This window comes from Gobio gobio (genome assembly GCF_949357685.1).
Source record: "Gobio gobio genome assembly, chromosome: 20".
Taxonomy (NCBI): Eukaryota; Metazoa; Chordata; class Actinopteri; order Cypriniformes; family Gobionidae; genus Gobio; species Gobio gobio.
The window spans coordinates 14,432,517-14,452,893 of record NC_137113.1 but is presented as its reverse complement, the minus strand read 5'-3'; the positions used below and the strand labels follow the sequence as shown (position 1 = coordinate 14,452,893).

At 40.9% G+C, this 20,377-nt stretch overlaps 2 protein-coding genes across 3 annotated transcripts in view; both read left to right on the top strand.

The window, feature by feature from the left end:
• Positions 1 to 14,779, top strand: part of LOC307143828 (neurotrypsin) — a 61,214-nt gene extending 46,435 nt beyond the window's left edge. For both annotated transcript variants that reach the window (XM_079845596.1, XM_079845595.1), the window contains exons 10-14: positions 1,300 to 1,441; positions 1,579 to 1,860; positions 9,359 to 9,481; positions 10,425 to 10,705; positions 12,106 to 14,779. In XM_079845596.1, coding sequence (XP_079701722.1) covers positions 1,300 to 1,441; positions 1,579 to 1,860; positions 9,359 to 9,481; positions 10,425 to 10,705; positions 12,106 to 12,440 — 1,163 coding nt within the window. In that variant the 3' untranslated portion in view covers positions 12,441 to 14,779. The remainder of the gene's footprint in view (positions 1 to 1,299; positions 1,442 to 1,578; positions 1,861 to 9,358; positions 9,482 to 10,424; positions 10,706 to 12,105) is intronic.
• Positions 14,780 to 17,405: 2,626 nt separating this feature from the next.
• ndst2b (N-deacetylase/N-sulfotransferase (heparan glucosaminyl) 2b) overlaps positions 17,406 to 20,377 on the top strand; it is a 101,633-nt gene continuing 98,661 nt past the window's right edge. Inside the window, exon 1 of the mRNA XM_079801236.1 lies at positions 17,406 to 17,629. The gene's annotated coding sequence lies outside the window, so the exon portion shown is untranslated. The remainder of the gene's footprint in view (positions 17,630 to 20,377) is intronic.

Genomic DNA, 20,377 nt, shown 5'->3' with positions numbered 1-20,377 from the left:
TATTGTAGTTATTTTGTAGTTTTACTCACCTGTATGGATCAGTTATCAAATGTGTTTGTTCCTTCTGTTGTGACTTCTAACCCAGTATATGTTGCACAGAAAGGAAGAAAGGGAAAACCCCTACATGGGCATTTCCTATGTGGTTTTAAAAACTTGCTCAGAGCATCAGCAAAGTTTAATCTCTGCCCTAGATAAATTATTTATAGATAGATAGATAGAACATTATGACCACTGACAGGTGAAGTGAATAACACTGATTATCTCTTCATCACGGCACCTGTTAGTGGGTGGGATATATTAGGCAGCAAGTGAACATTTTGTCCTCAAAGTTGATGTGTTAGAAGCAGGAAAAATGGGCAAGTGTAAGGATTTGAGCGAGTTTGACAAGGGCCAAATTGTGATGGCTAGATCTCCAAAACTGCAGCGCTTTTGGGGTGTTCCCCGTCTGCAGCGGTCAGTGTCTATCAAAAGCTGTCCAAGGAAGGAACAGTGGTGAACAGGTGACAGGGTCATGGGTGGCCAAGGCTAATTGATGCACGTGGGGAGTGAAGGCTGGCCTAACATCAGCACACCTTCAGGGGTCTAGTGGAGTCCATGCCTCGATGGGTCAGGGCTGTTTTGGCAGCAAAAGGGGGACAAACAATATTAGGATATTAGCATAATGTTATGTCTGATCTGTGTATCTGAGTGTAAGAACAATGTAGCGCAGGACTTTATTCCTTTAGGAATTGATTGGATTGTGAAAGTAGAGGTGTTAGACATTACAGATTGAAAGGAGGAGTTGAAGAAAATAAGAGAGATTCAAGATGTTAGCTGAAAAGGGAAGTTGCTTGAGTAACATGCACTGATGAATTGTGTATTAAGAAACTAAATAAAGCCCATTTTGATGCCATGAGGAAACTATGAATTGCTTAACTTTTGACTTAGATTTTTGTCAAAACAGAAACCTTGTTATGAGGTTCAGCCTTATCACTGACTGTCGCACGCCATGTTGTTTAAGCTACACCGCTAGTAACAGATCTTTTCACCGATGTCACATTACAAAACAAAAAGGATGTGGTTCTTCTGTCTAAAGCCAAATAAAACGAAATGTATTGAATATTTCTGTCTTTCAGCTCATTCCATGTACTGTAACTGTCTACATCATAATACGTTTAAATGGAAAATTACTGCCTTCACTTGTGGGGAATTTTTTTTTATGTTTCATACATTTTTCATAACATCTAAAGATGCAGAGTACTCTAAGTGACAAAAATCTAAGATCTAGTCTCTATTTTGCTTGCTTTTCTGTGGTTTCAGGACCTCTGGTACGATTGGCAGGTGGCGACGATAGAAAAGAGGGCAGAGTGGAGGTGTTTCTTAACGGAGAGTGGGGCAGTGTCTGTGATCATGGCTGGAATGATGTCAATGCTGTTGTCGTCTGCAGACAGCTTGGATTCACGTAGGGAACAATTTGCATCATCTTAGCTCGAAAGCGTCTCATAAGCAGTACTGTGGAATATGATTTATTATCATTCCTCAGTCATGATGAATGGAGATAGAAAAAGTCTTTAAATGTTTTTTTACTCTCTATGGCAGTGGTGTGTCAAAAGTGCGACCGATGGGATATTTCGGAGCAGGGAAGGGGACCATCCATCTGAACAATGTGAGGTGCACTGGGAAGGAGTCATTCCTCGGAGAATGCCCTTCTAAAGGACAAGACAGCCACGCTTGTAAGCACGGACAGGATGCAGGTGTAGTGTGTGATTATTTGCCGGAGCCAGAGGCTGACATAGCAGTGGTGGGCACACACACCTGCGGTTTGAGAGCTGGTGCTGAGAGACGCAGCAAGAGGATTGTGGGAGGATACAAATCTCTGAGGTAATCAGTCATCTAAATTTTTACTGCTGTGTGATCAGTTCTAGAAAACGTGGATATTTGTTCAAAATGGATGGCAAATACAAGTTGTTTAGTACACTCGTTGAAAAAGGCACATTTGGGTTCTATACGAAACCCTAGGGATCTTGACTACATTGTAAAGAACCCTCTATGTCTAAAAGGTTCTATAATACATAACACTTTGATGTTTAACAGGCTATTTCATTTTTTTCTAGTGAGGACATATAAAATGTCATTAAAATGAAAAATTAATTACAGGTCAAACTAAATCCATTAAATAATACCATGATGGGATCCCCTAAAAGGTTCTATATATATGAAGTACCTGACAGAACCCTTTAAGGTTCTGTATAGAACCTTTTCTTCAAAGAGTGTAGTTTCATTAAATTAAATTATAAAAAATATCATTGTTTTCTCTCAGCTTTCCTGATCCTCTCATCTGCAATTGGTCAGTTAAACAGATAGGTCCACCCTAAACTCACGACATTGCAGTGTTGTTATTGATAACTAAAATTAAAACAATTAAAAATCACTTTTGGTCATTGAAATAAAGCTGAAATAAAATGAAATGTACATATTGAAATGTATGGAAAACTTTAACATTGCCTAGGGAAGGAAACCAAAATAAATTAAAGTTTAAGTTAAAGTACCAACATTACTAAAACTGAAATAAAAATAAAAAAGCTTTAATAGAAAATGTACATAAAATTGCTAAAACTTAAAGCTTCAGTCCATAACTTTTTTTGGTTAAAAATTATCCAAAATCAATTTGAGCAAGTATATAACTAGCCAGTGTTTCAAACGATTTCCTTACTTTAGCCCCGATTCACAACGGTAAGCTTGTAATAAAGTGTTATAATTTGAGTTATACTGGTAGCTTTCTGCGGGAAATTCGATCATGGCACCGTTCATCTTTGCGTCATTACGTCACGTCTGGATACATAAAGGAGTCCCGGGTAGGCTATATCGCATGTGAGGATGCTGCAGGTGGAGGATCATTTATAGCCTTTTCTCACAGCAGCTGGAGTAATTAAATTTATCATTTTGATGCCGGATTAAAATTCAGAACGGTCTGGAGATTCACCTGTAGTCAAAAACAAAAGATTAGACTGTACAGAAATTGAAATCCACAGGTAACGCTAATACACACTAAATACACAAAGTAACGCAATGCCGATGTTGTTAACATTAACAATAATAGTATAAAAATAATAATAATTTGCATGGTTTGATGTGATATGAGTGTTACGGAGGGACTGAGATGAGAGGCGTGCGGATCCATATGCAAAGCTTTTATTAAAGATGTGTCAATAACAGACAGGGCTCAAACCAAGGCAAACAGGCATGATATGGACAAGACAAAGAGCATTCCAGGGACAGGCAAGGGTCATCAACCAGATAACTTCATCCAGGGGACAAGGCAAGAGGATAATCTGACTTCCAGGCTAAGGTCCAGGCGAGAGGCAAACAGTATCCAAACAGGGCAAGACAAATAGAGATAATCAAAGGCGAGCAAGAGTCCAGGGCAGGCAGAGAGCAGGCAGAACACAGGAAACCAGGCTAGGATCAAAACACAGAGTAAGACTAGAACAGACTAAGAACACGGTTGGCTCCGTAAAGAAGCTATCAGCTAAACAGCAACATGTGCTAACAATACTCTGCAACCAGTGAGCTTGTGCATCAGTGTTTTATAGTCCTTGTGATTGAATACAGGTGTGGAACTAATTAGGAGCAATGAAACCTGGGAAATGTAGTCCAGGGTAACATGTAACTGTGTGCAGTGAAAAAGTCTTAATGGTGACCTCTGGTGGTGGGTAGATGGAAACGGCAGGCATAGGATATGTTACAGAGCCCCCCTCCAAGGAGCGGCTTCCAGACGCGAAACAGAACAGGAGAAGGGACGGAGGGCCAGGACCATGTGGTGGGAGTAAGACTGAAGACAGAGTCAGATCAGGAAGCCAAGGCGGAGTAGATTGAGCAAGCGGCCAGGACGAAGCAGGCTGGACAGACGACCAGGGCCAGGACGAAGCGGGCTGGACAGACGACCAGGACCAGGATGCAGCGGGCTGGACAGACGACCAGGGCCAGGACGAAGCATGCTGGACAGACAACCAGGGCCAGGACGAAGCGGGCTGGACAGACGACCAGGGCCAGGACAAAGCGGGCTGGACAGACGACCAGGGCCAGGACGAAGCGGGCTGGACAGACGACCAGGGCCAGGACGAAGCGGGCTGGACAGGTGACCATAGCAGAACAAGCTGGGTTGAAGACCACCAGAGTATGCAAGTGAACCACCACGGTGGCCCAGATGGATAAGGGACCCATGGTAAAGACTGAAACCTAAGGAAAACTGAGACATAAAACACAGACAATGTATCCACGGCCCCAAGGACCGAGACAGGAAATGCAATGAGTTCAATCAGAATCTCTTTGGGAGTGACTGGATGAACGGAGAGTTCAAAATCGGGTTTATGAATGGAAACTAGGCAGATAGGTGGTTCAAAATCAGACTTGATGGGGAAAACAGAATGGGGAAACAATTCAGAATCACAAGCATTGATTGAAACTAGACCGGCTGACAAATCACACATTGGATCATTGAAGGAAATTGGACTTGCAGAAAATTCAGAGACAGATTCATTATAGGCAGATATTTCGAAATGGAGTGTGTTGATAGGAACTGAATAACTAGACTGCTCAAAACTAAAAACATTGACTGAAACTGGCAAGACAGATAGTTCAAAATCAGACACATTTGAGAGAACTGGATGGGTAGACAGTTCATAATTAGACTCATGGGTAGGAACAGGATAGTCAGATAAGACATTTGTGGAATCTTCGGTTATGACAAAGCTACTGGAACCGACAGGAAACTCCTGTACCATTTCTAGGGTTGTGACAGAACTAGCAGGACAGAAAAACGGTTCATTTAGGACCTCTGTAGTCAGTTCATGAAGGTACAATAATTCATTGACTGTCTGCTTGGCTGGTTCAGAACAGGATGACAGTTCATAGATGGCCTTTGTGGCCGGGTCAAGACAGGTTGACAGTTCATAAACAGCCTCTGAAGCGGTTTCAGGACAGGACAACAAGGGTTCAGAAATGGTCTCCATGGCTGGTCTAGGACATGACAAGAGTTCATAGTCGGCCTCCAGAGCTGGTTCACAACAGAATGAAAGTTCAGAGACAGCCTCTGCGGGTGGGTCGATACAGGACAAAATTTCACAAACGGCCTCCGTTGCCAATTCAAAACAAGACGAGAATTCATTGCTATACGTCACCACTGCGCCAGGAGCTGAAGCGAATACCATCTCATAAGATTCTGCAGCATCTGCCGCCACCTCTGGATATTCAGCAGTGGTATACGAAGCCCAGATACACCATAAAGCGATCCCCATCATGGGGAGCGCTGCCGACAGGGGAATAAGTTCAGGAGCAGGAGGGCTAGAATGAATCGGTTCGGGGATCCCAGCGGTGCGTACTGATGCCAGCGGTGGATCCTCCACGCTGGATGCCAACCTTTGACGCATAACGGTTTCCCCTGACAGATCAGATGAGGGTTCTGAGGTGGCAGACCTGCCGTGAGGAGGCTCTGGAAGGTCTGCTGAGACGACACGAGACTCTGGAAGGTCTGCTGAGACGACACGAGACTCTGGAAGGTCTGCTGAGACGACACGAGACTCTGGAAGGTCTGCTGAGACGACACGAGACTCTGGAAGGTCTGCTGAGACGACACGAGACTCTGGAAGGTCTGCTGAGACGACACGAGACTCTGGAAGGTCTGCTGAGACGACACGAGACTCTGGAAGGTCTGCTGAGACGACACGAGACTCTGGAAGGTCTGCTGAGACGACACGAGACTCTGGAAGGTCTGCTGAGACGACACGAGACTCTGGAAGGTCTGCTGAGACGACACGAGACTCTGGAAGGTCTGCTGAGACGACACGAGACTCTGGAAGGTCTGCTGAGACGACACGAGACTCTGGAAGGTCTGCTGAGACGACACGAGACTCTGGAAGGTCTGCTGAGACGACACGAGACTCTGGAAGGTCTGCTGAGACGACACGAGACTCTGGAAGGTCTGCTGAGACGACACGAGACTCTGGAAGGTCTGCTGAGACGACACGAGACTCTGGAAGGTCTGCTGAGACGACACGAGACTCTGGAAGGTCTGCTGAGACGACACGAGACTCTGGAAGGTCTGCTGAGACGACACGAGACTCTGGAAGGTCTGCTGAGACGACACGAGACTCTGGAAGGTCTGCTGAGACGACACGAGACTCTGGAAGGTCTGCTGAGACGACACGAGACTCTGGAAGGTCTGCTGAGACGACACGAGACTCTGGAAGGTCTGCTGAGACGACACGAGACTCTGGAAGGTCTGCTGAGACGACACGAGACTCTGGAAGGTCTGCTGAGACGACACGAGACTCTGGAAGGTCTGCTGAGACGACACGAGACTCTGGAAGGTCTGCTGAGACGACACGAGACTCTGGAAGGTCTGCTGAGACGACACGAGACTCTGGAAGGTCTGCTGAGACGACACGAGACTCTGGAAGGTCTGCTGAGACGACACGAGACTCTGGAAGGTCTGCTGAGACGACACGAGACTCTGGAAGGTCTGCTGAGACGACACGAGACTCTGGAAGGTCTGCTGAGACGACACGAGACTCTGGAAGGTCTGCTGAGACGACACGAGACTCTGGAAGGTCTGCTGAGACGACACGAGACTCTGGAAGGTCTGCTGAGACGACACGAGACTCTGGAAGGTCTGCTGAGACGACACGAGACTCTGGAAGGTCTGCTGAGACGACACGAGACTCTGGAAGGTCTGCTGAGACGACACGAGACTCTGGAAGGTCTGCTGAGACGACACGAGACTCTGCGACCCCCACAGTGAAAAAAGAGCCAGTTATCAGTAGAGCATAATCCAGAAAATGACTGAGCGATGTACGAGGACCCTCATGGATTAATCGAGACTTTAAGGGTGGATTTATGCCTTCACAGAAGAAGTCAATGAGAACACAATCAGGCAGATCAGAAAAATATGCTAAATCCAAATACTCCTGAATATATACCTCTAGCGGTCGCATACCCTGTTCTAGGGCCAATAACTGTCTTGCAAGGTTCATACCTGACCAGTGTTCTTTAGAGAAGTCGCTGGATCCTCGGGTGGCAGAGTATTCTGTTACGGAGGGACTGAGATGAGAGGCGTGCGGATCCATATGCAAAGCTTTTATTAAAGATGTGTCAATAACAGACAGGGCTCAAACCAAGGCAAACAGGCATGATATGGACAAGACAAAGAGCATTCCAGGGACAGGCAAGGGTCATCAACCAGATAACTTCATCCAGGGGACAAGGCAAGAGGATAATCTGACTTCCAGGCTAAGGTCCAGGCGAGAGGCAAACAGTATCCAAACAGGGCAAGACAAATAGAGATAATCAAAGGCGAGCAAGAGTCCAGGGCAGGCAGAGAGCAGGCAGAACACAGGAAACCAGGCTAGGATCAAAACACAGAGTAAGACTAGAACAGACTAAGAACACGGTTGGCTCCGTAAAGAAGCTATCAGCTAAACAGCAACATGTGCTAACAATACTCTGCAACCAGTGAGCTTGTGCATCAGTGTTTTATAGTCCTTGTGATTGAATACAGGTGTGGAACTAATTAGGAGCAATGAAACCTGGGAAATGTAGTCCAGGGTAACATGTAACTGTGTGCAGTGAAAAAGTCTTAATGGTGACCTCTGGTGGTGGGTAGATGGAAACGGCAGGCATAGGATATGTTACAATGAGCTAAGCGATCGTTAGATTTAATAACCATTGGTATCATCGCAATTTATTGTAATGCTTTTTTTCTCAGTCGGTCACAACAAAAGTGGCAGACATGTTACTTACTTGTTCAGATGACATTTTCCAGTGAAAATGTCTTATTTTGGCACTGACAGCAAGCTGCACATACTTCTCAAAACATTAGATTCATCTGCGCTAAGGAGCCGTGCCGATGCACAACCTGCATGAAGATGATAATTCCGCAAATAACTGCAATTGCAGGTTTCAAACGGAGATAGCGGCAAAGAGGCAAAACTTACACTTAAAGGGATAGTTCACCCAAAAACGAATTTTTTATGTTTATCTGCTTACCCCCAGTGCATCCAAGATATAGGTGTCTTTGTTTCTTCAGTAGAACACAAATGAAGATTTTTAACTCCAACCGTTGCAGTGTGATAGTCGTATAATGCATGTCAATGGGGATATTTAAGAGTATGAGAGCAATGAGAGTAAAAACACATAGACATACGAAACCTTATTAAACTATGCGGCTTGTGGCGACACATTGATGTCTTAAGACACGAAACGATCGGTTTCTTCGAGAAACCGAACAGTATTTATGTTATTTATTTTACCTCTTATCAGACGAATGTCATCTAGTTTTCCCAGCGCCATAACTTCCGGCGAATAAGGTCAAAATACTAGCGCGATCAAAGAAATATATACGTAGATGCCTCATTCAACCGATCTGCGCAGGCACTAATGAGGAATCTATGTATATATCTATGACCGCGCCGGTATTTTGCATGTATTTTGACCTTATTCGCCGGAAGTGATGACGCGGGGACGGCTGATGCAGGCCATAGAAAAAAATGAAATACATTTTTATATATGGATATTTTTCTTACACAAACGCATCGATTCGCTTCAGAAGGCCTTTATTAACACCCCGGAGCCGCGTGGTGTACGTTATTTGACGGACAGATGCATTTTTTATGGACTTCAAAAACAGAGCAACTATTACTGCTATTATAATGCTTGGATTAGCCAGAACATTTGTAATATAACTCAGATTTTATTCGTCTGAAAGAAGAATGTCATTTACACCTCGGATGACTTGAGGGTGAGTAAATCATGGGCTAATTTTCATTTTTGGGTGAACTATCCCTTTAAACTGCAGCTTTAAACAAAAAAATAAAAAAATAAATGAAAATAAAAAATAACAGCTAAATATGAATAAATACAATAATAGTATTTAATACTATAATAAACCTTTACCACTGGTTAAGCGAGTGTTGCTGTTTCTTATAGTGAAAAAATCCCCTCAGCGTTTACACCTTTTGGGAAAACTAACATATAAATAGCTTATTTATAGTTGTCTCTACATTCTAAGGAATAAGAAAGTATTAAAACAAATGCATGCTTCACTTTTGAATGACTTTTAAGTGGCATAATATTTTAAATTGATAAAATACGATTCTGACACTCTACTTCTCTAACAGAGTATCTTTTTCTTGGTCTCATCCACTGTGTGTGTGTGTGTGTGTGTGTGTGTGTGTGTGTGTGTGTGTGTGTGTGTGTGTGTGTGTGTGTGTGTGTGTGTGTGTGTGTGTGTGTGTGTGTGTGTGTGTGTGTGTGTGTGTGTGTGTGTGTGTGTGTGCGTGCTAACTTGTGTATGTGTTTGCATGTACATATGTATATTCCACAGAGGTGACTGGCCCTGGCAGGCGTCCCTGTGGCTCAGATCTCAGTCTAAAGGGAATCAGCCTCTGTGCGGAGCCACTCTCATCAACTCATGCTGGCTGCTCACTGCAGCTCACTGCTTCAAACGGTGAGAGAGACACCTGCTGGACATCAGTGGTATTTGCTGCTATGCCTGGCCTCTTCAGCTATAGCCTCAAGGGCCAGTTTCGACTCCATAATCATTTTTAACTGATTGATTTTAATTAAATCACTGAGACCGCAAAATAAGATGCACTCTGCAATTTATGTCAAGCACAAATATCTGCATTGAGAAGTACAAAATATTTTTAGGACAAGGATATGCTCATTTTTCTTCACTGGCTTACTTCATGATCTATTGTACGTTCTAAATAATTTAGTATTTTCCCCTATGTGGGTTAAAAAATTGGGCTTTAACAGTTCAATTTCCATCATTGCCCTAAAATTGCTGAAACTTGATAATTATTCTGAAATATGTTTGTCGCCCCTCATATTTCTGGTCCGCAAAAAAACACTTTTAAAAACTGCTAATTGTGTTACCAAATGTATGTATTTACACTACTGTTCAAAAGTTCAGGTCAGTCAGATTTTTTATAAATGTATAAATTCATAATTTTATTCAGCAAGGATGCATTGAATTCATCAAAACTTTAATCAGTTAATTAATAATTAATCAGTTTCCACAAAAATATGAAGCAGCACAACATTTATAAAAATAAATGTTTCTTGAGCACCAAATCATATTAGAATGATTTCTGAATGATCATGTGACACTGAAGAGTGGAGTAATGATGCTAATAATTCAGCTTTTTAAAATATATTAAAATAGAAAACAGTTATTTTAAATGATATAATATTTCACAATATTACAGTTTTTTTGTCAAATAAATGTAGCCTTGGTGAGCATAAGAGACTTCTTTCGGAATCAATAAACAAATCTTACTGACCACAAACGTTTGAGTGGTAGTGCATGAATTTATGTACAGTAGCAGTGGAATGAATGAATTTGCAGTGCATCATCTATAATATGAATGAATGTCTTGATTCTACAGGTTTGGCAGTGATGCTTCACGGTACGTGGTGAAGCTCGGGGATTATCACACGCGAGAACAGGATGATTTTGAACGTGTGCTCTCTCCAGAGCGCATAGAGGTGCACAAGAAGTACCAAACGGAGAGCTGGGAGCATGACGTGGCTCTGATCCGGCTGAAGGGCGCAGAGGGGAAGTGCGTGGCCTTTAACCCTCATACAAATGCTGCCTGCCTGCCTGCACCTGGCAGCAAGTGGGGCAAGAGACCTGCGTCTTGTGTCATCACAGGCTGGGGAATGACAGGTAATGTTGCATTTTTTTTTTTACATATTTATTTTAAATTTGTTTTATATACATACACTACCATTAAAAACACTTTATATATTATATACTCAATAACATTATGACCACTGACTACTTCATCACGGCACCTGTTAGTGGGTGGGATATATTAGGCAGCAAGTGAACATTTTGTCCTCAAAGTTGATGTGTTAGAAGCAGGGAAAATGGGCAAGCGTAAGAATTTAAGCGAGTTTGACAAGGGCCAAAAATTGTGATGGCTAGAAGACTGGGTCAGAGCATCTCCAAAACTGCAGCTCTTGTGGGGTGTTCCTGGTCTGCAGTGGTCAGTATCTATCAAAAGCTGTCCAAGGAAGGAACAGTGGTGAACAGGCGACAGGGTCATGGGTGGCCAAGACTAATTGATGCACGTGGGGAGCAAAGGCTGGCCCATGTGGTCCGATCAAACATACGAGCTACTGTAGCTCAAATTGCTCAAGAAGTTAAAGAACTAGTTCAATAAACTTTTGCTGATGATTTACTCACCCCCATGTCATCCAAGATGTCCATGTCTTTCTTTCTGCAGTCGAAAAGAAATTAAGGTTTTGGATGAAAACAGTCCAGGGTTTTTCTTCATATAATGGACTTCAATGGGCCCCAAACGGTTCAAGGTCCAAATGACAGTTTCAGTGCAGCTTCAAAGGGCTTTAAACGATACCAAACGATGAATAAGGGTCTTATCTAGCGAAACGATCAGTTTCTGCGAGAAACCGAGCAGCTATTATTTTACCTCTGTTCAGACGAACGTGATCATCTCTGAGCTCAGCCATAACTTCCGCTAAGTGAGGTCAAAATACGAGCGTGGTCATAGATGTATACGTAGATGCCTCATTAGTGCCTGCACGGATGAGTAGAATTAGGCATCTACAATTGATATTTCTATGACCACGCTCGTATTTTTGACCTCACTTAGCGGAAGTAATGGCTGAGCTCAGAGATGATCATGTTCTGATCAGTGTTCTGCTGGGAAACCTTGGGTCCTGCCATCCATGTGGATGGTACTTTGAACCGTACACCTACCTAAGCATTGTTGCAGACCATGTACACCCTTTCATGGTATTTCCTGGTGGCTGTGGCCACTTTCAGCAGGATAATGCACCCTGCCACAAAGAAAAAATGGTTCAGGAATGGCTTGAGGAGCACAACTACTGTAGTTTGACGTGTTGTCTGATGATCAAATTCCGCATATCTCAATTAAATCAAGCATCTGTAGGATGTAGGATTATATCTTATTGTGCACAATTCATCAACAAATATCTTATATTTGGAATGACATGAGGGACAGTAATGTCATTTGGGGGTAAATGTCTCTTTAAATTTGTTGCAAATGGTGCCTCACCACTTGTTTTCCCCTTATTTTTCAGACACTGAGCATCCCAGCACTCTTCTTCAGGCCTGGGTTCCTCTTCTGCCCTCGTGGCAATGTAAGAAGCGTTATGGCGAGCGTTTCACAAGCCACGACATGCTGTGTGCCGGCAGCATGACGTCTGACCTCAGAAAGCATGCTGACAGCTGCCAGGGTGACAGCGGTGGTCCGCTAGTGTGTCAGGGCGAGGCAGGGCGCTGGGTACTGACAGGGGTCATTTCCTGGGGTCACGGCTGCGGTGACCCCTCGTACCCAGGTGTGTATTCACGGGTCAGCCGTTACCTGTCCTGGATCGAACAGGTGACGCACAGCACCGCTCCTCTTCAGCACTGAAGCACCACTCTCTCGGAAAACCACCCGTCCGTCACACTTCAGAGAAACCAGGACTCTATGAAAGGAAAAACAAGAGCCTGAGAGTGTTTAACACCTGCTGTATGCTTTCACACCCTGGATCTTAATTCGTCTGTAGTCTATCTGTACAATTCAATTTGACATCTTTAGCATTTAGAGATTAGGAAGTCTGGGAAGGTGTTCATTCATCTAGGACACTGTAGAATGACCAGTGTGATGTTAAAGGGACAGTTCACCTCGAAAATAATGTTCAGTCGTCATTTACTCGCCCTCTAGTTCCAAACCCGTATGAGGGGTAGTAAATGATGATAGGATTTTCATTTTTGGACGGTGTTCCTTTAAAAGAGTGTGCGACATGTGATTCTAATGTGCATTTAAAATGTTTCTAGCGCCATCCAGAGGCTGCAGTGCATGTTAATGTATGTATTGTATTTAAAAGCCATTTGATGCAGCAGCCCAGGCCTTCCGCATGGTATAGAATGGTAGCATATAAGCTCTGCAAAAGCAGGTTTATTTTTTATTCTGTGGAACGGAAGAAAACAGAACGGATTCTTCTACTATTCTTATTTAACAGAAGGCTTGAACTGCACCTCTAATCTTCGTGGAAACATTTTCAGTGTTGTGGATTAGACAAGTGAAATGAATCACGTAGGCTTTTAGATAGCGACAGTCGAAGTGATCTTTAAAGCCATGTGTCTTCTATATGTGTCATACATTTAATGCAGTTTTTAAATCATGTACAGTAAATCATGATATTTAACTTTTCAACTTGCCATTAATTTACCAAGTGTGCTCTGTATCAGAATTGATGCATTGACATACGGCTCTTGAAGATAAATGACTCAATATGTTGTTTTGTTTCGTCTCAGTCTAAGTAGAAGTTTTAGGGCATAAATAGCATTTTAGAATCATGATAGCGAATAACCTAATGTGACTTTTCTCTTATTTGTCATGGTGATTTAATGCAGTGTGTGTCATTATGTAAAGGTAGAATGGCAATTGATAATGGGGTTTGTCCATTCAAAGGGTGAAATCAAGAGGAGTTTCTCATTTCTAATGCATCGAAAGTGCAAGTTTGGGACTGATTTTGGTTGACAGTCAGTATAATGAGATTTTATTTTGTAGCATCTCTTAACCGTTCCTGTACTTTGTTCTGTGAACTGTGTGTTTTCATCCAGTGGGTGGCGATATTGTGTTTTTTACTCAATTCTGTTCCGTGCTGTATCTAGATTCTAGATTCCTCAGTCTGTTTTTTATTTTAAACCCCTTTCTTCATGAATTCCATCAGAATTACAGAACAGAATTCATGCAAAGAATGACAGATTTTTGTATTTTATTTGAACAGAAAAATGTAAGCAACAAGGGCTCTTTAAAAATGGATCATTAAGAGAGGCAATAGGCAAATGTATATAAGGAAATGACATCACAGATGATGGCTGAGAATTTGTTGTGATTTGCACATTCAGATGTGATGCAAATCCAGTTGTGAAAACAATATGATATTTAAGGTTTTCAAATTATAAGGAAGTCTAAATCATGTCCGTTTTTATGTGTGCTCTATTGATGCAACAAATATGAACAGAATGTCTCTCTAAAACACTGACTCGATTTACTGCGAGACCTGAAATTACCTTTAAAAAGCCAGTTCTTAAAATTAAAAAGTTATATACAGCCTGCTTCATAATTAATGCATATTGTCGTACAAATTATTCTAATATTCTGATATTGCCTGCTAAATTAGTTAACAGGCATATATTATTCATGTATTCTTAATGTAAGTGGAGCCATGCCTTCCGATGTGCCCGCATATTTTTATGGCATTATATTGCTATAAAAAACAGGCCTACACATTAAATTGTGGATTTTCAAGAATCAGGAACAGTTTAGATCTCAAAGCACTACTTCAGTTTTTTTTTTGCTTAGTAGGTCTAGGTATGTTCTGGAGATGTAATAAATGGAAACTGGACTGTATCAAGTGCTTCTCCTCTCTGAAGACTAACTTCTTTCTGTGTTTGAATGGTGCCTGCTTAGATCTTCAAAAGCCATTTTAGAAGTAAACTACACTGGTCTCTCAGAAAACTGCTTAAAGTGGCCAATAACTGCATCAGAGCTTTGGGACTCTTCATCAAGGGCCGGTAGCTCATCTCCCTGACTCTGGAGAGTGTTGATGTCTGTTGCATGTCATGCAAGCATCTGTTTGTATGTTGATGATGTTCTCAGTCATTACCAAGTCTTTGATTTTCTGTAAAAAACGCTTTGAATATTTTCATGTGTGACAAGTGCCAAAATAAAGTGACCTCTTCTTGTGGCATTGGCATTGCATTGCTTCACATGGTTTAATTTATTTAGATTTATTAAAATACATTTTTGAAAATGATTTGTTACATTTTAATTAGATTGTAACAAGACCTATTCAACCACAGCAATAAACGTTTTGCACTTCAAAAATAACATGCCATTAAAAACAATGGCACAAATAGCACAAAATAAATAAATGAAAGAATCTTTAACTCAAGGCAATTAATAACCTACTAGTGATTTCATAGTCAATATAAGTCATGGTCAGAATTATTGGCACCTTTGGTAAATATGTTCAAAGATAGCTGTAAAAATAAATCTGTAAAATAAAACGCATTATGAAATAAGTTTTTTTCTCCAGAACACGTTGGCCACAATTATTGGCACCCATTAAGTGCTGTCAAATCGATTAATTGCCCCCAAAATAAAATTCTGTGTTTACATAGAATATATACACTCACCTAAAGGATTATTAGGAACACCTGTTCAATTTCTCATTAATGCAATTATCTAATCAACCAATCACATGGCAGTTGCTTCAATGCATTTAGGGGTGTGGTCCTAGTCAAGACAATCTCCTGAACTCCAAACTGAATGTCAGAATGGGAAAGAAAGGTGATTTAAGCAATTTTGAACGTGGCATGGTTGTTGGTGCCAGACGGGCCGGTCTGAGTATTTCTCAGTTACAATCTGCTCAGTTACTGGGATTTTCACGCACAACCATTTCTAGGGTTTACAAAGAATGGTGTGAAAAGGGAAAAACATCCAGTATGCGGCAGTCCTGTGGGCGAAAATGCCTTGTTGATGCTAGAGGTCAGAGGAGAATGGGCCGACTGATTCAAGCTGATAGAAGAGCAACTTTGACATTTTGAAATAACCACTCGTTACAACCGAGGTATGCAGCAAAGAATTTGTGAAGCCACAACACGCACAACCTTGAGGCGGATGGGCTACAACAGCAGAAGACCCCACCGGGTACCACTCATCTCCACTACAAATAGGAAAAAGAGGCTACAATTTGCACAAGCTCACCAAAATTGGACAGTTGAAGACTGGAAAAATGTTGCCTGGTCTGATGAGTCTCGATTTCTGTTGAGACATTCAGATGGTAGAGTCAGAATTTGGCGTAAACAGAATGAGAACATGGATCCATCATGCCTTGTTACCACTGTGCAGGCTGGTCGTGGTGGTGTAATGGTGTTGGGGATGTTTTCTTGGCACACTTTAGGCCCCTTAGTGCCAATTGGGCATCTTTTAAATGCCACGGCCTACCTGAGCATTTTTTCTGACCATGTCCATCCCTTTATGACCACCATGTACCCATCCTCTGATGGCTACTTCCAGCAGGATAATGCACCATGTCACAAAGCTCGAATCATTTCAAATTGGTTTCTTGAACATGACAATGAGTTCACTGTACTAAAATGGCCCCCACATTCACCAGATCTCAACCCAATAGAGCATCTTTGGGATGTGGTGGAACGGGAGCTTCGTGCCCTGAATGTGCATCCCACAAATCTCCATCAACTGCAAGATGCTATCCTATCAATATGGGCCAACATTTCTAAAGAATGCTTTCAGCACCTTGTTGAATCAATGCCACATAGAATTAAGGCAGTTCTGAAGACAAAAAGGGGTCAAACACAGTATTAATATGGTGTTCCTTATAAGCCTTTAGGTGAGTGTATGTGTGTACTGTGCATATATATACATATATATATATATATATATATATATATATATATAAACACTCACTTTTAATAAACTCTCAATTTATATTATATATAAATATAAATATTTTTTCTTAAATATATACATGCATGTGTGTGTATTTACATATACATAATAATTATACACTGTACACAGATATATAAACACAAACTTTTATTTTAGATGTGATTAATCGTATTAATCGATTTGACACTATCATATATACACTCTAAATAAAAAAGGTTCTATATGGCACCAAAAATGGTTCTTTGTCGTAATCATAGAGGAACCACTTTCATATATTAACATGTTTTGTATATGGTAGCGGTGCTACATAGCACCTTAGTCAAAGAACCGGTGAAGAACCTCTGAAGAACCGCTGAAGAACCACTGAAGCACTAAAATTGGAGCACTTAAAAAGGTTCCCCTATGATTACGATCCAAGAACCATTTTTGGTGCCATATAGAACCTTTTTTTAGAGTGTATATATATATATATATATATATATATATATATATATGATTAAGAGACCACTTAACATTGATTTCTGAACTTTAAGTGGTCTTTTAATTTTTTCCAGAGCTGTATATATATTGATTTTTACTCTTTTGTGTTTATTGCACATGACAAGACAACTCTATTAATGAAAAGTTGATGGCAACTTAATAGACAGCCTTTGATTGGACAAAAATCTTTGTCGTGCACTATGAGTCATCAATATTTTTGGTCTGTTCTGGGAAAGCTTTTTGTCAACTTGTACATATATTATATATATTAGGCGATCAAATATGATTTTATTTACATGTATTTATTTTATTTACATTTGTTTTAAATTTGGTTTTTAATTGATCACTTAAACCTTATTTACTGTAGGCTATCTACTGTTTAATAAAAAAAAAAAAAATGTAAAAAGAACCTAGTAGGTACCATAACATGACAGGGGTGTAGTGCATGGATGGAGGAGCTCAGAACTTCGGGCTGTTTGTAAAGAACCCTCCCCGCGCGCCCGTCAGCTGCTCTGCTCTCGCTCATTCGGTGCGGGCTGAAGATGGCGGAGCAGCGCGAGCGGCGCAGGATGCGCTCACGAGACATCAAAGTTCTATCTGTGGCGTTCAGTTGATTCGGATTCTCGCGACCGCTCTCAAAGCGGGCATTTAAAACGGTAAGGGAATGCGTGCTGAGTGCTGTGTACCTTGCGTGTTCTAAGGGGCTGTTTGCTTTTTCTGGAAACACACACACACACTGGTTTGGCGGTGACTTCAGTTGCAATGTGGCAGTCCGATAGATGCAGGAACATCTCGCCTTCAGCCTTAAGCAATGCGTGAGGACTCGAGTGTTGCGTGACATGTTCGATGAGCGTGGTATGTACTAGGGGATTGTTTGTAGATTGAAGACAAATCAGTGCTATTGTTTGCAAAGTTGCAATGTTTACAGTTTGCACGAGACCATCAAATTCTCTTCAGTCAGTACAATAGGTGGAAGAGACCTGTCAAAATGTTTGTCTTTAGAAAGGGTTTTTGTAGTTTTAGTTTTAGTTTGTCAAGCTTTTATAACTTAGTAATGGAAATCAAGGGGCTGTTGCACAGTTATGTGCTGAAATGGGGTTGTTTATTTGTAGCAGATATTGCATTTTATGACGATAACAATGATTTTTGTTTGTGTCTGATAAATTATATACATAACCGATTTTCAATTGTTGACAATAATGGTGACTATATATACACAACAATAGACATTATGTGGATTTATGAATATTTGATTCATAATAAAAAGCCTAATGATTATTATTGATTAGCATTTTTTTCACTATTCAGTTTGCATATTATTAAGATACACTTTTCTTACTTGAGGATAATTGTCTGTTTTTTAAATCATTGTATAAAAATTGTTGGTGCTATAGAGACTCAACAAATGGTGGCATTTATCAGTAGACCGATAACGATTAAATCAAAAAGTGTGAATATCGGTTACAAAATATTGTTTAAACCAGTTATCACTCGCTCTATTATTAACGATATTTTGTCGCAGTTATCCCCATGTAATGCAAAGCACAAACAAACCTGTTGATGTATCTTGCTAAAACATACAACCTGGATTTTGTTGCTGTGGGCATTTGGGTTGTTGCCAGCATGCAGTCTATGATATTCTGCCAAGGTGTGTGGGACGTTTTCTCTTGATGTGTTTATTTTGTCTGTGTTGCACTCAAAAAAAACAAAAAGTTGATAATATTTGTTGTCTTACTAAAATGTGAATATCAGTTAAATGACATATTTCAAAGCACAAGAGCCCGTTTGCTTTTGAGATGCTTGTTAAGTTTCTACGTTTTGAAGGAATAACTGGACTGTATGATTAGGAAAGCATCTGTTTTCTTGCCTGTGAATGCTCACGGCAAGATAGTTTGACTGTCTGTGCATCCGAACACATCAATTTCTGTGATTTTATGCCATAGATTCTAAGTCTCATTTAAAGTCCTACTGATAAGATGTTTGTGGTTTCAAATAAAAATAGAACTAGAGTGGAAAGACACAAAAGACTATTGAAGTTTTGAAAGAAATGGCTACTGTTGCTGCTGGTGGAGTGATGGCACGTTTAAAATGAAATTACGAAAATCGTTTTTTAGACATTTTGGCTTCGACTCTGTAATTACATTCGGCAGCTATTGAAGTAGGAGAAGAGAGAAATAAAAGAGCTTCCGCCTCCTTTGAAGCGAACCTATTAATGCCTCTCATTTGACTCAGGAACCCAATGAGTGCTGGTCAGAGAGCTGAAGATGAATACTAGTCATTGAGTGCCTCATTGATGTCCTTGATGAGTCAGATATAATTAAACATTGTTGCTCGTGGGCTTCATTCTCTAGACTTTAATTTGTTTCATGAAGAGCTTAATCAGTGCTCAATAAAAGTGGAGCCAAGCCTGTTTACGTGCTTACTGTGTAAATAGACCTACCTTGTCTGCACACGACAGCCGCCTCCTTCAATCTGTCATACCCTGGATGCGCATTAAAAAACATGCACGCACTCGTATAAATTAATTTCCTTTTTTGTAATGCACTGCCATGCACAATTAATTCTAGCCATCCGCTACTTGTGTCCAGTTGACATCAAGTAGAACGTGCAGATTTTTATACAGTCACAAATAAGGCACTAAGTCAACAAAGCTGTTTGTTTTGTTGTTAATGGAGCAAAACCTGCTTTAGTAAATGAAAGCTAATTATTACTTGTGCAAACCAAGCCCACGGGTTGTAGTCATTCATTGTTTGATTTAGCTCTTGACTTTAAAGATACACATTATCATGATTAGTGGCTGATAACATAGTGTGTCAGTTCTGTTTTTGTGATGTAACTTTCAAAATTGGCCAGTGTTGTTTAGCACATGAATAATTGCTATATTTAATGGAACTAAACAAAGCGAGGTCTGGTGTGTTTGCATGCGTTTAATTAATTCAAATGCGATGGTGTAGTACCTACAGTGCACCCATTGCCTGATAATAGTTAATCCGATGACATGTTCCATAGTTTATATGCAATGCTTTTTCATTGCTGTCACGGAGTTTGTTTTGTAAGTGGGTTGAGTGATGGTGTTCTGTTTGTGGTGTGGAATGCTGCAATGCCTGGTTTCAGTCCTAACCAATATCTATAAAACGTTCCTTCTCCCAAAGACTGAGTTGCTCAATGAGTCACTAAATTCTCAGAGCGTTGATTTCAATTTGAATTTATGAACTACAGTATAAGACATTTTGTTGGATTTCTCTGTTCTTAAAGGTAGTTGAATTTACTATTGCTCTAGTTAGTTCCAAATTTTAGGCTTGTCAATGTAAGATGTACGCCTCAGACACAAAGGCCGTTTCAAAATGTAGACTAAATTATTAAAATTGTGGTGTTGCATGTATCCTTCACAGATAAGGCTATCA